Source organism: Delphinus delphis, chromosome 5 (assembly GCF_949987515.2).
Source record: "Delphinus delphis chromosome 5, mDelDel1.2, whole genome shotgun sequence".
In the NCBI taxonomy this organism is placed as follows: Eukaryota; Metazoa; Chordata; class Mammalia; order Artiodactyla; family Delphinidae; genus Delphinus; species Delphinus delphis.
The window spans coordinates 67169630-67189262 of NC_082687.1; the positions used below are offsets into that span (position 1 = coordinate 67169630).

The 19633-nt window shown below is 43.4% G+C and overlaps 1 protein-coding gene across 3 annotated transcripts in view; it reads left to right on the forward strand.

Moving 5' to 3' along the window:
* The window catches only part of USP46 (ubiquitin specific peptidase 46), a 61104-nt gene that overhangs the window by 17922 nt on the left and 23549 nt on the right, over nucleotides 1–19633 (forward strand). For all 3 annotated transcript variants that reach the window (XM_060012559.1, XM_060012558.1, XM_060012561.1), the window contains exons 2-4: nucleotides 8081–8161; nucleotides 10654–10867; nucleotides 12282–12511. In XM_060012559.1, coding sequence (XP_059868542.1) covers nucleotides 8081–8161; nucleotides 10654–10867; nucleotides 12282–12511 — 525 coding nt within the window. The remainder of the gene's footprint in view (nucleotides 1–8080; nucleotides 8162–10653; nucleotides 10868–12281; nucleotides 12512–19633) is intronic.

Consider the following 19633-nt stretch of genomic DNA (forward strand, 5'->3'; position numbering starts at 1 on the left):
CCTGGCTGTTGTAAATAGTGCTGCAATGAACATTGTGGTACATGACTCTTTTTGAATTATGGTTTTCTCAGGATATATGCCCAGTAGTGGGATGGCTGGGTCGTATGGTAGTTCTACTTTTAGTTTTTTAAGGAACCTCCATACTGTTCTCCCTAGTGGCTGTATCAATTTACATTCCCACCAACAGTGCAAGAGGGTTCCCTTTTCTCCACACCCTCTCCAGCATTTATTGTTTGTAGATTTTTTGATGATGGCCATCCTGACCGGTGTGAGGTGATACTCTCATTGCCATCATTCTGATTATATCCTCCTGGGCAAGAATCTGTCTTCTTCCCCCCTCCCCAGAAGGAAGGCATTCTAACATGTTTTCCTATAAACTGCTTTTAAAATTGCTTTAAAAGAAATGCCTTTCTACACCCATCTTATACATTTATGACTCATCCTTCACAAGTTGTTGTTATTGTTGGTTTTGTGTTTTTGTAGCACCCCTTGGCAGTCACACAGTTGCTTTCAGAAGTGCTGTGAAGAGCTAGCATTACAGTCTTCTTGTTGGAACTTGTCCCAGCCCAGATTCTATTTTTAATAAAGTGTGGTGCATTGTTTTCAAAGGTTACCAGATTTTTTACTGACGAGAATGAGAACTGTGTTTCTTATACCTCCAGACCCTGTGATTTGCTGCTCTGGATTAGTTTTTTGTTCAGCATCTGGTCAGTTATTCTCAGTGCCTCCCGTTTGCCTTATGTGTCACAGTACTTGGTGCCCGCGGTAGGACTGCAGGCTCTTGGGTTTGCAGCACACCTTGCAGTTTACGTAGTGCTGATAATGTTCCCCGTTTTGTTTGATTCTCTCTGCCCCCTGAGCCACAGGCAGGCCGAATATCCCACCTCTCAGCCAGGAAGCTAAGGCCAAGAGAGGGGAAAGCAAATTCACACCGGCGGGGAAAATGGCCTCATAAAGCTCTGAGCTGTGTGCCGTGGGCCTTCGACAGCTGGTCTGCAGGGTATTAGTTTGCTGACTTTCTTTGACATTTTTTATGACAAAAATAATACACGCTGATGGTAAAAACTTTGCACAGTTGAGAAAACAAAAAGCCCCCGGTGGCCTGTCATCTGCCAGCCCCGCTTCCTGGACGCTGGTGACAAGTGTTAATAATTTCTCAAATATTCGTTCTGGAATTTCCATTAGAATGTAGGTGTTGAAGGCAGGCCCGAGCCGCTCTGTCCCTTTGGGTCCCTCAGAAGTAGAGTCGCGCTGGACACGAAAAGGGCTCAGCGTCTGCTGCTTGAAAGGAGGACATTTCCAGTAATTGTCCTGTACACACACTTACTCTCTCACACGTTTTTATTGATACTTATCGCTGTATCTTGGACAGATTTTCATAGCCATACCTATAGAGTAGCTTTACTTTTTTAAGTAGCTACATGGTATTCCATCCTGTTTATTACTGTAATTATTTGACCAGTTATTTCTAACGTTTTCCTCTTGCAAGCCTTGCCGGGGGGGCGGGGACCGTCCGAGATGTTGCCTGCTGCTCGTTCCTTCAGTATCCTTTTTCCATCTCTAATTTTGGCTGGTAATAGAGCCCATTTGCCAGGCTCCCCTGGCAGCTAGGTGTGGCCATGTGGCTGGGTGAGATTCTGGCCATTGGGATCATGAGCAAAAGTGATGTATGCGACTTCCAGGAACATTCTTGGAAGAGATGGCGCAGTCTCTCCCCGTCTTGTCTGCTTCCCCCTGGCGGAGGTTGTTTGATGATAGGGGCCGGAGTGACCATGTTGGTTCCCAAGATACATTCTTGAGGATGACAGAACAACAAGATAAAAGGAGCCCGAGTCCCCGGCCCTGCAGAGCTGCCGCGTCAGGCCTGTGCTGCTTCCTCTTGAAGTAAACTTCCGTCTTGTTTAAGCCAGGCCTGGATTATTTTGGTCCTTGCTATAGTCTCTGTATCTTTTCTACCCGTGTGAGTATAGATGTGGAACAAATTGCTTAAAGAAGAATTGCAGGATTGAAGGAGGTGCTCATTGAAAATTTCGATTTATACTGTCTAGTTGATCTTTAAGCTCCCACCATCTCTCATGAAACGTTCCCCATCATGTGTGTGTCCTTTCATCATACAGAGATTTACATTTAACGTAGAGACCTCCGAAATCTGTTAAAGATGCACAAAAATTCACGTTACCAATGGAAAATGCTAGCATGTGAAGCAAGAGGTTGGTTCCAAATGTCAGTATCAGTGACGTTCTGTATCCATGGGAAGGAATTCCTAGGGTGTATATTTATAAAAGGGAAGGGAGAATGGGGAAATGGAAGAGGGCACCATGTAGGCCTCACTGAACAGTAGATCGGGAGAGCTCACACACCTGTGTCCAAATGATCATGGACGTGGAAGCAACTTGCACAGCCCTAACCATCCCCATCTATGCACGCATGCATCCATCCATCCAACCAACCATCCACTCATTCGTCCATCCATCCATCCACCCACCCACCCAGCAGGCCTGCGCCTAATCTGTGCTAGCCACTGAGAGTGCAGTATTAAGCAGGTCAGACATAAGTCATTGCTCCTGTGAGACATGTAGTTGAGGGGATAGGAAACATATTAATAATTACATAAATAAGAATTGGAGTAAACACTGTAAGGGAGACAGTATGCTATGAGTGGAGAGTGGAGGTTGTTGGGGGAGGGGTGTGTTAGTTTCCTGTTGCTGCTGTAAAATAGGACCACAGACTTAGCAGCTTAAAATGACAGGAATTTATTCCCTTCGAGCTCCTGGAGGTCAGAACTCCTAAAATCAAGGTGTCGCAGGGCTGCACAGCTTCTGGAGGCTCTAGGAGAGCCTTTTCCACTTTCTAGGGCCTGCCTGCAGTCCTTGGCTCTGGGCCCCTTCCATCGTCAAGGCCGGCAGTGTAGCATCTTCCGGTCTCTCTGTGAACTGTGCTTCTGTCGTCACATCTCCTCGCTGACTCTGATACTCCTGCCTCTTTCTCATGAGGACCCTTGATGACACTGGGCCCATTGAGGTCATCCAGGATAACTGCACCCCCCCCACCTCAAGATTGTTAAATCAGTCATACCTGCAGAGTCCCTTTGCCACATAAGTTAACATATTCACAGGTTCCAGGGATTAGGGTGGGGACATCTTTGAGGGGCCATTATTCTGTCCATTACAGAGACTACCTGAATCTAGGGGTGGCCGGTAAAGAACTCCCTGAGAAGGATGATAGGGTACAGCCAGGTGAAGAAGCAGGGGAAGAGCATTCAGGTGATAGATGGGAGGGAACTTGAGGTACTTGAGGACCAGAGCAAAGGCCACCCTAGCAGGCCAAGTGTATGAGAGCATGGGTGGCAGGTGGCATTGGGGACAGCCGTAGAAGCCACTGGAGCATTTTGAAGCAGATTTGTATTTAGAAAGGCAGTTTTGCTGCCATGTTGATGGTGGGGTTAGAGGTGAGCAAGGTGGGTGTCGGAGGCCATTTAGGAGGCTGTTGTAATTCAGATGAGAGATGCTGGTGGCCTGGTCCCACTGGTGGCAGGAGGTTCAAGAGAAGCGAAGGGATTTGAGAGATTTAAGGAGAGTGAATCGGTCAGTAGTGTGCTGTGGTGGATGGCCGTCGAGTGTGGAGAAGGACGTTAGGCGTGGCCCTCAGGTTTCTAGCCGGAGCCAGGTGGAAGGTGGCATCGTCATGGACAAGTGGGGAAACACCAGGAAGAGACTGGATTTGAGGGGAAGGAGAAGTGAAAGCTCTAGTTTCGGGGTAGAGTGAATTTGAGGGCCTGTGAGACAAGCAAGTGGAACTGTGTGTTCACCCCGCCTGAATGGGCTCAGAAATGAGCTTTCTGGGATGAAGGGGAAGCGTTGGAAATGGTTGGCACGTAGCTGCTGATTGAAGCCTGGTTGTTGCCTGGACCCTACAGAAAGAGGCATGGAGGGAGGGAAGAGGGCCTTAGACAGCACCTGGAGAAAGCCAACAGCTAAGTGTGTCTTCCTGAGTTGACCATGTGTGGAGCTCATCAGGGGTAGAATCCAGAAGGGAATATTTTCAGGAGAGATGGGGAGGTGAGGAAATAGAGACAGGTCTTAGCGAGTATTATGGAAAACTTCAGACATATTGTATTAGTCTATTGCTGCTGTAACAAGTTACCGTGAACTTAGCAGCTTAGACAGCACAAGTATATTACCTTATAGCCTGGAGGTCACAAGTCTGAACTAGCCCCACCCGGGCTAAAATGAAGGCAGTGTGCGGCTGTGTTCTTCCTGGAGGCTCTAGCGGAAACTGTTTTTTTTTCCTTGCCTTTTAAGCTTCTAGAGACTGCCTGGTTCCTTGGCTCCTGGCCCCTTCCTCTGCCTACAGAGTCAGCGAAGGCAAGTTGAGTCCTTCCGGTCTGTTGTTCTGATCTGTCTCCCGCTTCTAAAGATGCTTGTGATTACGTTGGGCCCAGCTGGATAAGCCAGGGCAGTCCCCCTATTTTAAGGTCAAATTAAGTCCTGATTAGCAAATTAAGCCCTTTTACAATCTAAATTTACCTTTGCCATGTAGGGTGACGTCATCACAAGTTCTGGGGATGAAGACCTGGGCATCTTTGGGAGACCATTACTCTGCCTGTAAACATATATGTAAAAGTATAAATGGAATAGTATAATAAGCCCCTCACACCCACCTCCCACTTCTCCCCACTGGATCATTTGAAATAAATCTTAGAAATCATCTGATTCATTTGTAAATGTGTCAGAATAGACAATTGTTTAAAGAAGTTTAGCTATGAAGGGGAGGTGAGAAAGGGGGTGGGGACTGGGAGAGGTGGGAAGAAGACGTGTATGTGTATTTTTAACATGAGAGACAAGGAGGCATGTTAAATTCTGCCGGGCAGGATCTAATAGTGCGGGAGCAATTGACCTGCACGAGAGCGAGGTCTCCATCATTGGGAGAGGTAGGCGCATAGGTTTGAAGGTTTGAGAGTGTGAAATTAAGAGAGTTCCTCTCTGCTGGTTTAATGTTTTTCTTTTTCTTCATTTTCCTGTAGAGTGGGAAGCCAGTGAGAGGGGCAGAGAGGTATATAGTTTTGAGGCGCTTGGGGAAATTTGGAAAAGGTCGCTGTGGAGTGGAGAATGAGTGCCTCAGAGAAAGGGTCTTGGAAGGTGGGGACGTGGGCTGCTTGAATTTGGTGAGTTCGAGCGAATGCAATCAGCCTGAGGTGCAACTTCTCCCCCCTAGCGCTGCACATCTGTCTGGGCGTATGTTCAGAGAAGGTGAATAATTTGGTTCCCATTGGGTGGGTTTTTTGCCAGGTGGTGTGAGCAAAGCATAAGGTCAGGGGTGTTTATAAGAGCCACTGACATCGTGATCCATGGACTCTAAGCTGAATGAGAAAGGAGAGGAGTGACGGGTCCTGGCGGGTGTACGAGTGGCTGTGATGGGATGAGCTGACAGACAGAGTCCAGCCTGGCTGGGTTTTGGGGTGGTGACCAGGTCCGGGGTGCGTCTTTGGGAGTGGGTAGCTGGAGTGGAGTGAAATAAAAGACAGCTAGAAAAGAGGGCATGAGTTGCTGAGAGAGCAGGGTATGGGAAGGCACCGCCACGTGGATCTTGAAGCCACCCAGCACGATGGCAGGAGACAGGGTGTAAAGGTAGGTCGTCGGGGCATGGAGGGGTCAGGCGAGACGAGGAGAAGGGAAGGGGTTTGTACGGTGCTGGGAGGCACGGGCTGCACAGGGTGGATGTTTTGACGAGATGGGTGACGGTGCAGGGGTCTGGAAGCGATGCTGGGGATCAGAGCGCGGTTGACCTCCCCTCCTGACCCTTCCAGACCATGTGTGTGCGGGGGCTGTGAGAGGGGGTGAGCAGGCCTGACCGGAGGGAGGGCCAGGTTTCGCTGACGACACGGCTAGCTCACTTTCTTCTCCCCCGAGCTGTGCTGTGGGTGCTCCTGGCCTGCTACCTCCATGGTATTATCATATTATTATAATAATTATTATTATATTATTCCTCCCACCCAGGTATTATTCCCCTGGGTCACCGTACTTAGCCTGAGTCACAGCCAGCCGCCCCCCACCAGCTCCCTCTCCAGTGGGAAAATATTAAGGTAGAAAAAAGCACTCCATCCAAGAATTCCCGAATAACAGAAGTCAGGGATTGAATCTCTAGATTTAATGAGATCTGTCTCTATGTGCTCTACTTTTATATCTGACATGCCTCCTGGGCTCTAAGCCATATATTCTAATGTTGTTTCAAAAATGGCTGTGGGTATATTTAATACACATTATTTACATCGATTGATGATTGAGATGTAGCTTTATTGAAAACTTTTAGTGATTTTTGTCTATACCATAAAATCCTGCTTTCATATAAGTATTATTTTAAAAATTCAGCCTGTATATGGAGTCACATTATTGTGAAGGCAATGAAACCCTGCCTCCCCCGCCCGCCCCCATGAAAAAGATAGTGAAACTGTTGTGCGCAAAGATGACCGCTAAACTCAAGGTCTCCGATGACGGGTAAAGGAGTTTAGATTGGTGGAGCAGTATCAGGGACCTAGAAAACAAGTGGAAACAAAGGATAGTATGATAAGGGGATGGAATGTACTATTTCTGCTGAGGTGGTGTTTGCTTAGAATTGAGTTATTCTGCATTTCATGTTTGCTTGTTGACACGTGACCGTTTTAACTGGTTCTCAGCCCACCTTTTGGCCATTTCTTTCTGGGATGGGAGATTCTAGTTATATGAGCCCAGAATAAGTAGCAGCAGCAGATTTAGTTTTTACAAAACATAACAGTCTCTTTTTAAAATACCTGTCTCCCAAATCCCTGAGATTCTGTGAGCTGTGAGTCTTCCGTGATAGCCTGAGGATGTGAGAAGCTGTAGGATGATGTTAGAGCCACGGGTATACGTGGGGCCTGTGGTCCTACCCACCCCCTAACTACTCACCGGATTGGACTGAACTTTGGTCGCTCTTCCTAATCCCAGCAGACCCCTCCAGGCCTTGCGGGGGGTGGGGTGGGGCGCAGTGATAATCAGTGTGCTTTTGCCAATGACCCCTTGGCCCTTAGCGGGGCTCAGTAAATGGTTTTGTCATAGGATTGCTCTGCATAGCCTTTGGTTAAGACCGTGGGCTCCCGAGTCTGACTCCTGGGTTCAAGTCCTAGCTCTGTGGTCTTTGGGCAGGTTCTTAACCATTCGAAGCCTTAAGTTCCTGTCTGTTAAATGGGGATTATGAGAGTAAGTACTTACCTAATGGGATGTTGTGAGAATAAATAGTGCAGTTCCTGGCATATATAGTGGGAGTACCCAGGAACTTATCATCATCCTGTTGGAGTGTTGAACTTGAGTACACATGGCTCACCAATTTGATGCATTTGGGAACTGTTAGGTTTTAAATTGTATTTCTCCATTATTTACAATATTCCTTGGACATTTCACTTTCTCCGTAAGGCCCCCCCGACCACCCTATTTAAGCGGCAATGATCTACCCTCCACTCCTTCCCCCTCCGTGCCTCCCTTTCACCCCCTGCTCCCTGGAGTCCCTACCCTCATTTCCTGCCTTGTTTTTCTTCACTGCACTTGTCACCTTCTGATGTACTGTCCAGTGTACTTGCCTTTTCTTTCAGCCTGTCTTTGTCCCCTGTTCTGTTGTCAGAGCCTAGAATAGTACCTGGCACATAGTGGGTGTACGGTAGATAAATCTTTATCAGGATGATACTGTTGACTTTGAAAGTGGTGGTACGATTCTATACACCAGTAGTATAAAAGCTACTGCAGCTGCCTGAGCTCAGAATGTTTCATTCGGAAGTTCTGACTGATGATTTGCTGATTTGCCTGTCCCAAACCTCCTTTCCTAATAGAGGAGAATTGAAGCCGGGTAGAACAGGTTTGAGGGGATGATGAAGTTGGATGAGGAGAGGAGTAGGCTGATGTCATTACCTCTTCGACGGTTTACTTCTGACACCTGTTCTTTCAGCGTGACCGTCACCAAACTCCAGGCCACCCAAGGAGATGCTGGTCTCGATAGCGGACTCTCTCAAGTATCATTTTGCTTTCTTGTCTATTCTACACACAACAGAACTTTTGTTATTTTTCTCTTTTAGGGCACCAATGCCTCTGCTCTGGAAAAAGACATTGGTCCAGAGCAGTTTCCAATCAATGAACACTACTTCGGATTGGTCAATGTAAGTATTTTAAAATGTACTATCTTAATCAAATGTTTTAGAGTTCTTGAAGCAACTCCATTCCCATTTTCGTTATTATCAAGCTTTAAATAATCGTTCATACTCCTTGGTTACCATAAGTGGCAAATATTGGGGTGGGGGAAATTTAGTCCAGTTTTTGAAAGTATGAGCTGCCCCAGAAGAAAGTGTTTAATGAGTGCATTATCGGGTCAGATTCTCATTTTTTTCCCCTGTGCTTTAAAAGATTTCTGCTGCACCCATAACTTTCACAGTGATATTATTAGCCTTTGTAGCAGTATCTGCTTTTGTACGTTCTCCCTTCACCATCTGGGTGGGTTCCTTGGTAGCTTTGTTTCAGTATGCATCAGTTCAACCAGAGCATCGAAAGCGTTTCCAGCTCATCACCAGTAGCGATTTAACAGCACAACTTGGTATTTGAAGCATGGGTGGGGAGTCAGGGGAAAACTGGGGCCAGTTTACCTCAAAATCCCTCGGCCTCATTTGCTTGTGCTCAGCAATGGTCCCCTTGTAGATGGCCATACTTGCCAGGGCCTGTGTCCTAGACAAGTTGATTATGACCAAGTAGTGAGGCCGTATTGCCCACCACCCCCGTGAGCTTTCTTCCCCCCCGATCCTTTCTCTCTGGGGTGGAGGATTTAAGTGACATCCGGTGTTAACTCATAAGCACCTGGTTTTCTGGAACAACTGCTCTGAGTGTGGTCTGTCAGTTCAGGTGTGATAGGTGGTAATTTCCGCTGGGACCATTCTCTGAGTGAATGCCGCCTGTGGGATAATGGAGTGGACATTGGCTTTGCGGTAGTACAGACCTAAGTCTGAATTCTGCCTATGCCGTTCACTAGCTGTGCGATCTTGGGCAAGTCACTTGGCCTCTCTGTGTCTCCTTTCCCCCTCTGTAAAATGGAGACCATAATGGTTTCTACCTCTTGGCCTATAATGAAGGATCCATGAGAGCTCCTATTGAAGGTACTGACATGAGACTGAGGCACATATGTGGACACTCGGTCAATGTTAGTTCCTTTTCTTTCCCAGACGTTGTCCACTGGCCCAGGGCCAAGTGTTACTAAAGGGTGTCTGGCTGAAGGTGAGGTACTGAGTAACAGAGAAAAGAATGGTAGGAGGAGGCTCCAGTACTGGAATATAGGACATTGTGTTGATGAAATACTGACTCCTAATTTTAATGCAGTTTTTTTAGGCATAGTGCAAAGGCCTCTTGCTTAAGCTCTGTGAGGATAGTTATTCAAGTTGCTGGAATTCTACCTTGTGCAGGGAAAAGACAAGTGCAGACTATGGAGGAAAAAAGAACTAAGGCCATCTCCTAGTCTGTGGAAGCATTGTGAGACCTAAACTTATTAATAGTTTCATTTATGTTTGTTTCGAATGGTAATTCATGAAAGTTACAGCTTCTCTTTAAAAAGAGGTTTGTCTCATTGCATAATTGTGTCAAAGTAGATTAAAATATATAAAAATAGGAAGTGTTCTATCTTAACATACGTAGAAATGTCACGTTAAGGATGGTGGTGCATCTGCCTTGCTCTTGGGCAGACAACACACAAGCCAACAACCAATCTTGAAATGCTCATGTTCTATTTTAATCTTACACAGCAGTTCGTAATCTGTTATTAATCTTCTGATTTCCTTAGTTTGTTTTCCTTTTCATTTTAACGTGCATGAAAAATTCTAAAGTGAATGTCTCAGCTATGTGTTCACCCGCAGAGTTGGTTATTATATGGTCAGTTGAAAACCAGGGAGATGATGACTTACTTTTTCCCTCGTTAATCATAATCTTGAGTATCCGTGGCTTTTGAGAGGTCATAGTATTACTCTGTGGGCCCTAATCAGATTGCAGGAGACCAGGAACTGGGTGGTACTGTTGTATTGAGACAATTGCTACTTTGGCGGAAATAAGATTGCTTTGGAGAAAGTGAGGAAATGTGGTCTGAAGCCAATGGCAGGCGTGCTGGAATCTTGAAAGAGAGAAACTAAAACAAGTCCCCATTCGGTGAAGACTGTTTTAGCTGAGCAAGTGGTTCCTAGTTCCTGGATTTCTTTCTGATTGAGATTTTTATTTTCCCTGTCATAGGAGTTTTGATGTGTTGCCTTGTGACATCTTTTGTGTAGCCAGCTGCTTTTCTGCGTCTCCACATCATGTCGATTTTTTTCTTCTTCAGTGTCTCTCTCTTTTTTAAGCACCAGAAAGTTTCACTAGATTTTTTAAAATCAAGGCCGAGTGCTGCTTATCATCTTAGAGACTTTTAATGGGCTAGAGAGCTACCAGGCTTGCATATACTAGCATTCATTTTCCTGGTGATGTTCAGAGTGCCATACTGGGCTTCTACCACCGTGAGCAGGGCTGTGATACGCGGAATCTGGGCTGGTTCACATGGAGGGTGGCCCTCTCCCTCTCCCCACCTGGTTCGGAGGTGGTGCAGCCCCGGACCCTGATTTGAACCATCCCTGTTGTCCTTTGGCAGTTCGGAAACACATGCTACTGTAACTCCGTGCTTCAGGCCTTGTACTTCTGCCGGCCCTTCCGGGAGAATGTGCTGGCATACAAGGCCCAGCAAAAAAAGAAGGAAAACTTGTTGACATGCCTGGCAGACCTTTTCCACAGCATCGCCACGCAGAAGAAGAAGGTTGGCGTGATCCCACCAAAGAAGTTCATTTCGAGGCTGAGAAAAGAAAATGGTGAGTAGCGTGGAGACGAATGGGTTTCAGGCTCTGAAATAAGGAGAATTGACAGTTCTGTATATCCTCAAAACGAAACCTTTTTTTTTTTTTAAATGGGAAAATAGTATGGCCAACTACTCAACTATCATTTGAAAAGATAGTTCTCCTTTTCCACCCAGTATATAAAACAAAACTGAATTAAAGATATACTTAAAAATTCAAATTTATCATTCCATTTTGGAATGACCTTTTCTTTTTGCTCCACATTGGAAGGAGTTTTTTCTGGGTAGGATCATTGTAAGAGGAGAAATTGCCCAAGGCAGGACACTGATTGGAATACATAGGTTGATGCAATAATTGAATAAAATAGTACTATCTTATAAACTTGTCATAAGTGATTAAACTAAATGCAGATTGTCTAATCAGAGGCTCTGCTGTTTTAAAAATAATACCTTTGATTCTTGTTTGCCTAAGTTGAAGGATATCAAGCTGATATTTTTCTGTGATAAAAAATGTCTTGCTGTCACCTGATTTTCTTCTTTTTTTTCTATATTCTTTTTTGTGTGTGTGTGAGAAGCGGTGGTAGAGATGAGGTTATTCCAGAAGTTCTGCATGGGTAATTTTTATGACTATAGAAATATTTGATATGACAACTTGTGTTTAGCCTAGATTTCAGCCTTACTGCAACAGACTTGCACAGTTAATCAGATGTTTGTTTTATAAAGTCTCATTTAATTTGATTGCCGTCTTTTGAAGTTGTTGTAGTTTATACACACCAGAATAGAAATAATCTGAGAAGGAAGCAGAGCCCTCCCAAGTCTCCTTGTGCACATGATTAATAATGAAGTTTCACAGCTGCATTCATCTCTTGATTGTTTGTCCTTATGGCAGGGAACAGGCTGCTGGAATCATTTGTATTTGGTTTCAGAACACTATCAGATAGATACATTCTCATATATATCCCTCATCTCCCTTATGTGTTTCATTTAAGCTGCTTCCAGGTTGGTCCAGGGTTTAATATGATCTTTGGGAAGAGACCCTGTTGCTCTGCATAAATTACGAAGTGAATAATTGATCATTGGTGGTCACATCATATTAAATACTGATACTTTATCAGGGAGTTTATCAAGTAATTCCTGTTCTTTTTCTTTTTCTTTTTTTTTTTTTGTAGAACAAATAAAAATGTTGGTAGCTTTTTATATATATGATGACTTCAGGAAGATATGGGAAATTTAGTTCTTGGTGGGTGGTAAAAAGTGGAAGTGAACAAAAATTTTTTAAAAACTTATCCATTGAAGTTGCAAAATAGAGGTGAACGTATTCCATACGTGTCCACTCTTTCAATATAAAAATGGAAGTGTGGTTTGTAAAATGAGCATTTTCTTTGCTTTTCAATAGCCAGAGATTGAAATACCGACCCTCTCCTTTCCAGATCTCTTTGATAACTACATGCAGCAGGATGCTCACGAATTTTTAAATTATTTGCTAAACACTATTGCGGACATCCTGCAGGAAGAGAAGAAACAGGAGAAACAAAATGGAAAATTAAAAAATGGCAACATGAACGAACCTGCGGAGAATAATAAACCAGAACTCACCTGGGTCCATGAGATTTTTCAGGGAACGCTCACCAATGAAACTCGATGCTTGAACTGTGAAACTGTAAGCATCAGGAGGGCTTTCATGTGATTTGCTTGTGTATAGTTGTACTAACTGTGTTGTGCGTGAGTGTAGTGTGGTATCATAGCACCTGGCAGTTGTCTTCAGTATGTGCATACCGTTCTGTTTATGTGTATGAGCCTCAGATGCCAACTTTTGGAAGCATGTCTCCATCTAAGACGTCTCGGCTGGCTGAAGTAGAGTGATGAGGGAAAATCTCAAGAACTAGATTGCTGTGCATCGTGGACTAATTTTAGGGTCTACCAATTGGAAGTATTGAACTGGACCTCCACGGGTTATCTTGAAATGAGTTTGGCCACGGGGAGTCATGTGTGACTTAGAACAGACCACCTCCCCAACATAAAGGGAATCAGCTGTGTATGGTGAACTTGAAGTCAGAAGACAGGCTTGACTTTTTTTTTTTTTTTTGGCTGCTTTGGGTCTTCGTTGCTGTGTGCGGGCTTTCTCTAGTTGCGGCGAGCGGGGACTACCCTTCCTTGTGTTGCGTGGGCTTCTCATTGTGGTGGCTTCTCTTGTTGCGGAGCAGCACTAGGCGTGGGCTCAGTAGTTGCAACACACAGGCCCTAGAGCGCACGGGCTTCAGTAGTTGTGGCATGTGGGCTCAGTAGTTGTGGTGCACAGGCCCAGTAGTTGTGGCGCACGGGCTTAGTTGCTCCATGGCATGTAGCATCTTCCTGGACCAGGGCTCGAACCCGTGTCCCCTGCATGGGCAGGCGGATTCTTAACCACTGCGCCACCAGGGAAGCCCCCAGGCTTGGCTTCTGATTTTCTAGCAGTTAGCTGGGTGTATGGGACAAGTCCCTGACAGCACTGTTGCCAGGGCTGGGTTAGCTTATGTGTCTGGGTGAGTCTGGCACATGGTAGGTAGGCACTTAGTGTTAGTTGAATTTGAAGACATTTTCCAGGGCGTGATTCAGGATGTTGCCTTGGCTTTCTGTATTTGATTTAACTCTCTGAGTGGCCTCTTAATGTGGTAGTTAAAAGCCCAGCTTTAACTAAAAAAAAAAAAAAAAAAAAAAAAAAAAAAGCTTTTTAAAGGCTTTAGGGCCAGGCTGCTCAGTTTGTATGCTGGCTCTGCCAGTCAGCAGCTGTGGGACCTTGTGCAAATTATTCACCCTCTCTGACCTCACCTCATCTGTAAATTGGGGATGATGAGAGTGCCTGTCTCGTAGGGTTGCTAGGAGGATTAAATGAGTTAGCTTTTGGAAAGCACTTAGAACCATGCTTGGCACATACCAACTGTGCAGTAAAAGCCAACTATTACTATTTATGATGACTACTAATAACATAGAAAGTATGGGTTCATCTGAGGTCTCAGAGTTTCTTAATAACGTCATATGAAAAATTCTGTAGGATTGTGCATCTTTCTGGGGAGAGAGACAGTAGTTGCATCAGATTCTGCCAAGGGACTGGCACCCAGAAATGGTTAAGAAATGTGGATTTAAGTGGGAGGCTCTTTGTTTTTTGGCAGTCTTCTATCCTTCTAAACAATTTTTGAAGCATTTGGAGCATTTGAAGCATTCTGGTTTGTTCCTTGTAGAAACAATTAGAAAACATAGCTAAGCAAAAAGAGACTAAAAGTTACCAGTAATCTCCCCACCCAGAGATGATAAATTTGTAACACTTTCTAAAAATTGTGATCACGTTAGCCCGGAGATAACCATTTTGAAATATATCCTGCCAAAACATTTTCTACACATACTTATCTATCTAGAGATCTCTCCTCCTTCCCTTTCTCCTTCTGTTCCAGTAAAATTCAAATGCATACAGAAATAGAATAGTATAATACATCCCATATGTGTATGACTGAGGATCAATGATTGTTAACACGCTGGCCCATCTCAGTCATCTTTCCTTTCACGCCCCCTCCCACTTCACAGAACTGGTCTATTTTTAAGCAAGTCCCAGGTAACATCATTCCATTTGTAATTTCTTCATTACTTTGTTATATATCTCCAAAAGGTAAGAAATCTTTTTTAAAAAAACATTGGTACAATGCCATTATCACACCTAAAAAGAATTCCTTTAAATCATTGTTCACTCAGTGTTCGTTTCTCTGATTATGTCACTTTTTCTTTAAAGCAGCTGGTTAATTCAAATCAGTATCCAAACGTGGTCCACACATTGCATTTGGTCAGTATGTGTCTTAATCTATGAGTTACCACCCCTCCTTTTTTTCCCTCGTAGTTTAGTTGTTGAAGAAATCAGGTTGTTTGAAAGAATTTCCCACATTCTGGAAACATCCTGTGGTGTTTAACTTGTATTGTGAAATGGCAGTACGTTTCTACCATCCTATTCTTTGTTTCTATTCAACCCACCTATTTTATATTCTTTTTTTTTTTTCCTCTTGCCTTTGTATCAATGAAACGTCTGTCTTCCTTCCTATTTTTTTTGTTGTTGTTGTTGTTACTTTTAAATTCTTTTAGAGGTTACTCTAGAGACTACAATACACATCCTTAACTTGGTTTGTTTTTTTTCCACTTTCCCAGCAATGCTAGAACCTTTGGAACCCTTCATCTTCTTTTCCTTCTTTTGCATTATAGTTTTGTGATGAACTCCTGAGTTTTAACATTTTATGTGTTTTAATCCATTGCAGTTTTTTTATTCTTTTTGATACTAAATTTATTTTTAGAGTAAATTCATGTCCTTTTTAAACATCAAAATTAGGGCTATATTGTACGTAGTATAATCTGCAGACTTGCAGTCTTTTTGCTTTCTTCCCTTCTTTTAATAAGGGAGTATCCCTTGGTACCATGCTCACCTTACCTCTTGTATCTGTTCCGTCACCAGGTCCTGTCTTGTTGTGTCTCTTTAATCCTCTTCATCCCTCCTGCTCCCACCCTGGCTCAGGCCACCCATCACCACTTTCTCCTGTTAATGCCTCATGCCCGTTTACTTTTTTAGAGCAGCCAGAAGAACCTAGAAGGGTAGAGGAACCCATCAGCTCGTGACTGGCCGTCTCAACTAAGCTACAGCAGTAACTTCCTACTGGGTTTTCTTGCTTTTCTCTTGCCCTTTTCCATGTCACTCTCCTGCCCAAAGTAGAGTAGTGGCCTCCAGTTTCTTTATCTTCTTTGAGAGAGTATGTGTACGTTTTGATTTATCTGTTCTTTGAATGTTTGCTAGAACTCGAAACTTACCTGTGCATCCCTAAAATAAATAGCCGTTTGGATTTTTTTTGCTCTTTAGATGAATGGAATCATGCAGTGTGTATTCTTTAGTGTCCTGGATTTTTTTTTTCGTTTTTTTTCTCACTATCCCATGTGAGATTTATTTGTGCTGTTGCATGAGGCTTAAGTTCATTCATTTTCGTTGTCATATAGTATTCCATTGCCTGAATATACCACAATTCATGAATCCATTTTACTGTTGGTGGGTATTTGGTTGTATCCAACTTGGGGCAACTATGAACAATGCTGCTGTGAACATTGTAATACATATACAATCTAGTGTACATAAATCTAGTTCCTCTAGGATATATACACAGAAGTAGATTTGTTAGGTCATAAGATGGGCTTACCATTAAACTCATTAGAAAATACCAAATTCCCCCAAGTGGTTGTACCATTTTATACACCCAGTGCATGAGCATTCTTATTCTCCACATTCTTGTCTATACCCACTATTCTCAGATGTCTCTTCACTTTGGTAGTATAGTGGCTGTTGTATAGACAAGTATTCTTTTATTCAATAAATACTTTTTTTTTCTTCCCACATCTGCTAAGTAAAGGTATAGACACTGAGGATGCAGTGAGAGCCTGGCCTTTCTGAAACTTTGAGCATGGAAGGCAGACGTTAATAACAAAGTGGCTAATTCATTTTGTGGTTACAATTGCAAAGTTCCGTGAAGGAGTACAGAGTATTCTGTGAGCTTAGATACAGGAACGAGAACAATGGGGCATCACATCTCTACATTTAGCCGGGAAACCTGCCCCAGACTGTACAGCTGGTCTAATTCTTTTGGTTATCTTTGAAATTAACAATTACTACATCCGTCCTGTGATTCTCTGTGTAGATTTTCAGAAAGGCTCAGTCACATTTGTAGTTTCTTTTTTTGTCTGAGAACAGGTCAGTTGATCCCAACAAATGCAAAATTGCACCCGCAGATAATTGTATTGCAGAAGCTGTTACAGAGCCTGTTTTCTCGTGGAGGGTTACCACGGATCGGAAGCCTGTGCCCAAAGATTTCCTCCAAAACGTTTGGATCACACCACAGAGTTTGTTTTAGCGGGATTCCAACCATTTATACTTCGTTTGTGGAAGAGAATGAGAGTGTGTGTGTGTGTCTTTGTGGAGGATGGTGCACTCTGAAAAACGTACATTTATTATCCCCTGAAATGATTACATTTGAGGCAGGAGTGCTTTCCACCTTCCCCGCTCTGGAGTTACTTGGATAATCACCTCCATTTTCTTAGATCCTTTAACTGGACGGGATCCTACGAGTCACCTAATCCTTCCTCTCCCAGTGCCCAAGTCCCTTCTGTGACGTCCTAGCCAGTTGGTCACCAGCATCTGCTGGATCTTGTCCAGAGATAGGGAACTCAATCTTCCCAGGCGATGCCTTCCATTTTTAGAAAGCTCTAATTGTTAGAAAGCCCTCTACTTTCTAAGAAAATGCATAGTGTGCGGGCTTTTTAGTTGTTACTGTAGAATGTTGAGAACTTAGTGTAAAAGAAGACCTAAGTTAAAAGTTTTCCTTCACAGGATGAGAAATATAGGGCCCCGTTTAAGTAACGTCCTCTGCCCAGAGCAAGCAGCCTTTACAGAGCGCTTCCGGCAGAATTGCCAAGACCATTAGTGAACACTCACAGTGGGATTGAACTGCACTAGATCTGGAGCAGCAAATTAGCCCCTGGGGGAGCCTCGCTGTAGGGGCGGCCTCAGCTGGTAGTTCCTCCAATTGTGCAAAACCCTTTGTGCCAGTCTTCATGCTTTCAGACGATAATTTTTTTCTTTTTCTGGGTCTCACCCTTTGTAAACGTTGCCTGTGATTGCAGTGCAGATGTCAACTGAGGGGTTTATGGAGACAAACGGTTTCATTCTGCAGTAGACTTGGAGAGACAGTTTTAAGGGGGTCATTCAGTGCTGACTGTCCCAGATAACCGTAACCAAGGCACTCCAGAACGGAGGCCTGGGGATTTTCCAGTCTAGCCTCAGTGTTCCCTTGGTTGGAGCTTAATTTTGTTGTTGTTGTTAATTCCCGCCCCCCCGCCCCCACTTTCTCTTTCAACTGAGTTTTTGCTTTGCAGATCTGTGGTTCTCAGTGCTTCTCAGTGGCTTTAAGACTGAGAAGCCAAAAGGTTGTCTAAAGAGCTGCTTTATGAAGTACCAATTGTATGCCCCTTCTTGTTTTGTTTGCAGAGGTTAAAATTGACTCAGTAGAGCTTCTGAGCCCTTCACAGAAGAGGAGTGGGGATGGGCGCTGTGGTCAGGTGGTTCTGAGTCCCCAGGACTCAGGTGGGCTGTGGTTGCCACTCTTCCTGAGCCCAACAACTTGGCACCGACTCTGAGCCAGCACGTTTTCAGTCCCTGGCTGAGCAGCGTGGAGCTGCCACCTGGTCACCTTTTCTGCTAAGCCCGGCAAAGGCGGCTGGGGATTTAGAAGCACATTTGAATAGGATTTTAATTACTCAGGAACTTAGCAAAGCTCATGATTTTTTTTTTTTAATTACTCAGGAACTTAGCAAAGCCCTGTATATTAATTTGTTCTATTAATTGGTTTGTAATGAATTAAAACCAAGAGCAAGTAGGGTCTCTTCCATCCTTTTAAAACTAGTTTTGGGGGAACTCCATGCCCAAAATCGGGGGAGAAGAAAGAATAAGATGTAGCCTGTACCTGCCGAGAGTATCAGTCTTAGTGATACATATGTTTCCTTGGAGACAAGCTGTGTTTTCACTTAGACCAGAATGAGATCCTTGTGTGTGGGAAGAAAATGGTTTTATTTTCTGGCAGCTTTCTGGGAAGAGATAAAAGGAAAAAAAAAAATTGCTTGATCACTCATTGCTTTTGACTATGTCAGTCTGAGACAGGGGGAGAGAGAAAAGTCCAAATGGAAGGGTTTAGTGCCATGTTTTGATGTCACCGGTAGGGCCATCCACCTGAGCAGTGAGTGCTTTCTCTTAATTCTGGAAGCAGTTTGCACTGGGAATTGAGAAAGTTACAGTAACTTTCTCCAGTTCTTTAATTAGATCTGTACCTTTCTTCCCTCTCCCTGAAACAAGTACAGGGAAAGATTTGCATCTAAAGGGAGACAGTGTTTCTTTGTTTTCATCCCCCTTCAAGTACAGGACCTTTAGTAGAACTATCTAAATTATGTATGACTTCAGTTGGCTATAATCGTTTTATTATCTCTCAGAGAAAGGCCATTTAGGTTTAAAAAAAGGTTTACTAATTAAAAAATATAATACCTGTGAATTATTTTTTTAAAAACAGGCACAGGAATGTATAAAAAGAAAATCATTCATAATTCTTCCACCCAGATGCCATTATTGGCGTTTAGATATCTTTTCATTTGTTTAGTCTTTTGTTCAGTTATATATTCATTTATTTAGTAAATATTTATTGTGTACCTATTAAATACTGGAAATTGTTTTATGTACTAGAGATATAGCAGTTAAAACAAACAGAAAAGATAGTCCCTGCTCTTTTATTTACTAATATACACATTTAAAGCTATACATTTTCCTTTTAGCACTGTTTTAGCTGCATCTCTCAAATTTTGATATTTTCTTTGTCATTAGTTCAAATTATTTTCTAATTTCTCTTGTGACTTTTTTTCTTTGACCCATGTATTACTTAGAAGTGTGTTGTTTAATTTTCAAATATTTAGTGTTTTCCTAGGTATCTTAATATTTTCCAATTTCATTCTGTTTTGGTTAGGGAATATATTCTGTATGATTTCAGTCTTTTACAATTTATCATGACATGTTCTGTATCCTAACACACGTTCTGTTTTGGTAAATGCACTTGAAAACAGGGTCTCTCAACCTTAGAACTATTAACCTTTCGGATCAGATCATTCTTTTTTGTGGGGTGCTGCCCTGTGCATGTTTAGCAACATCTCTGGCTTCTACCTACTAGATTCCAGTAACATCCCCCAAAAT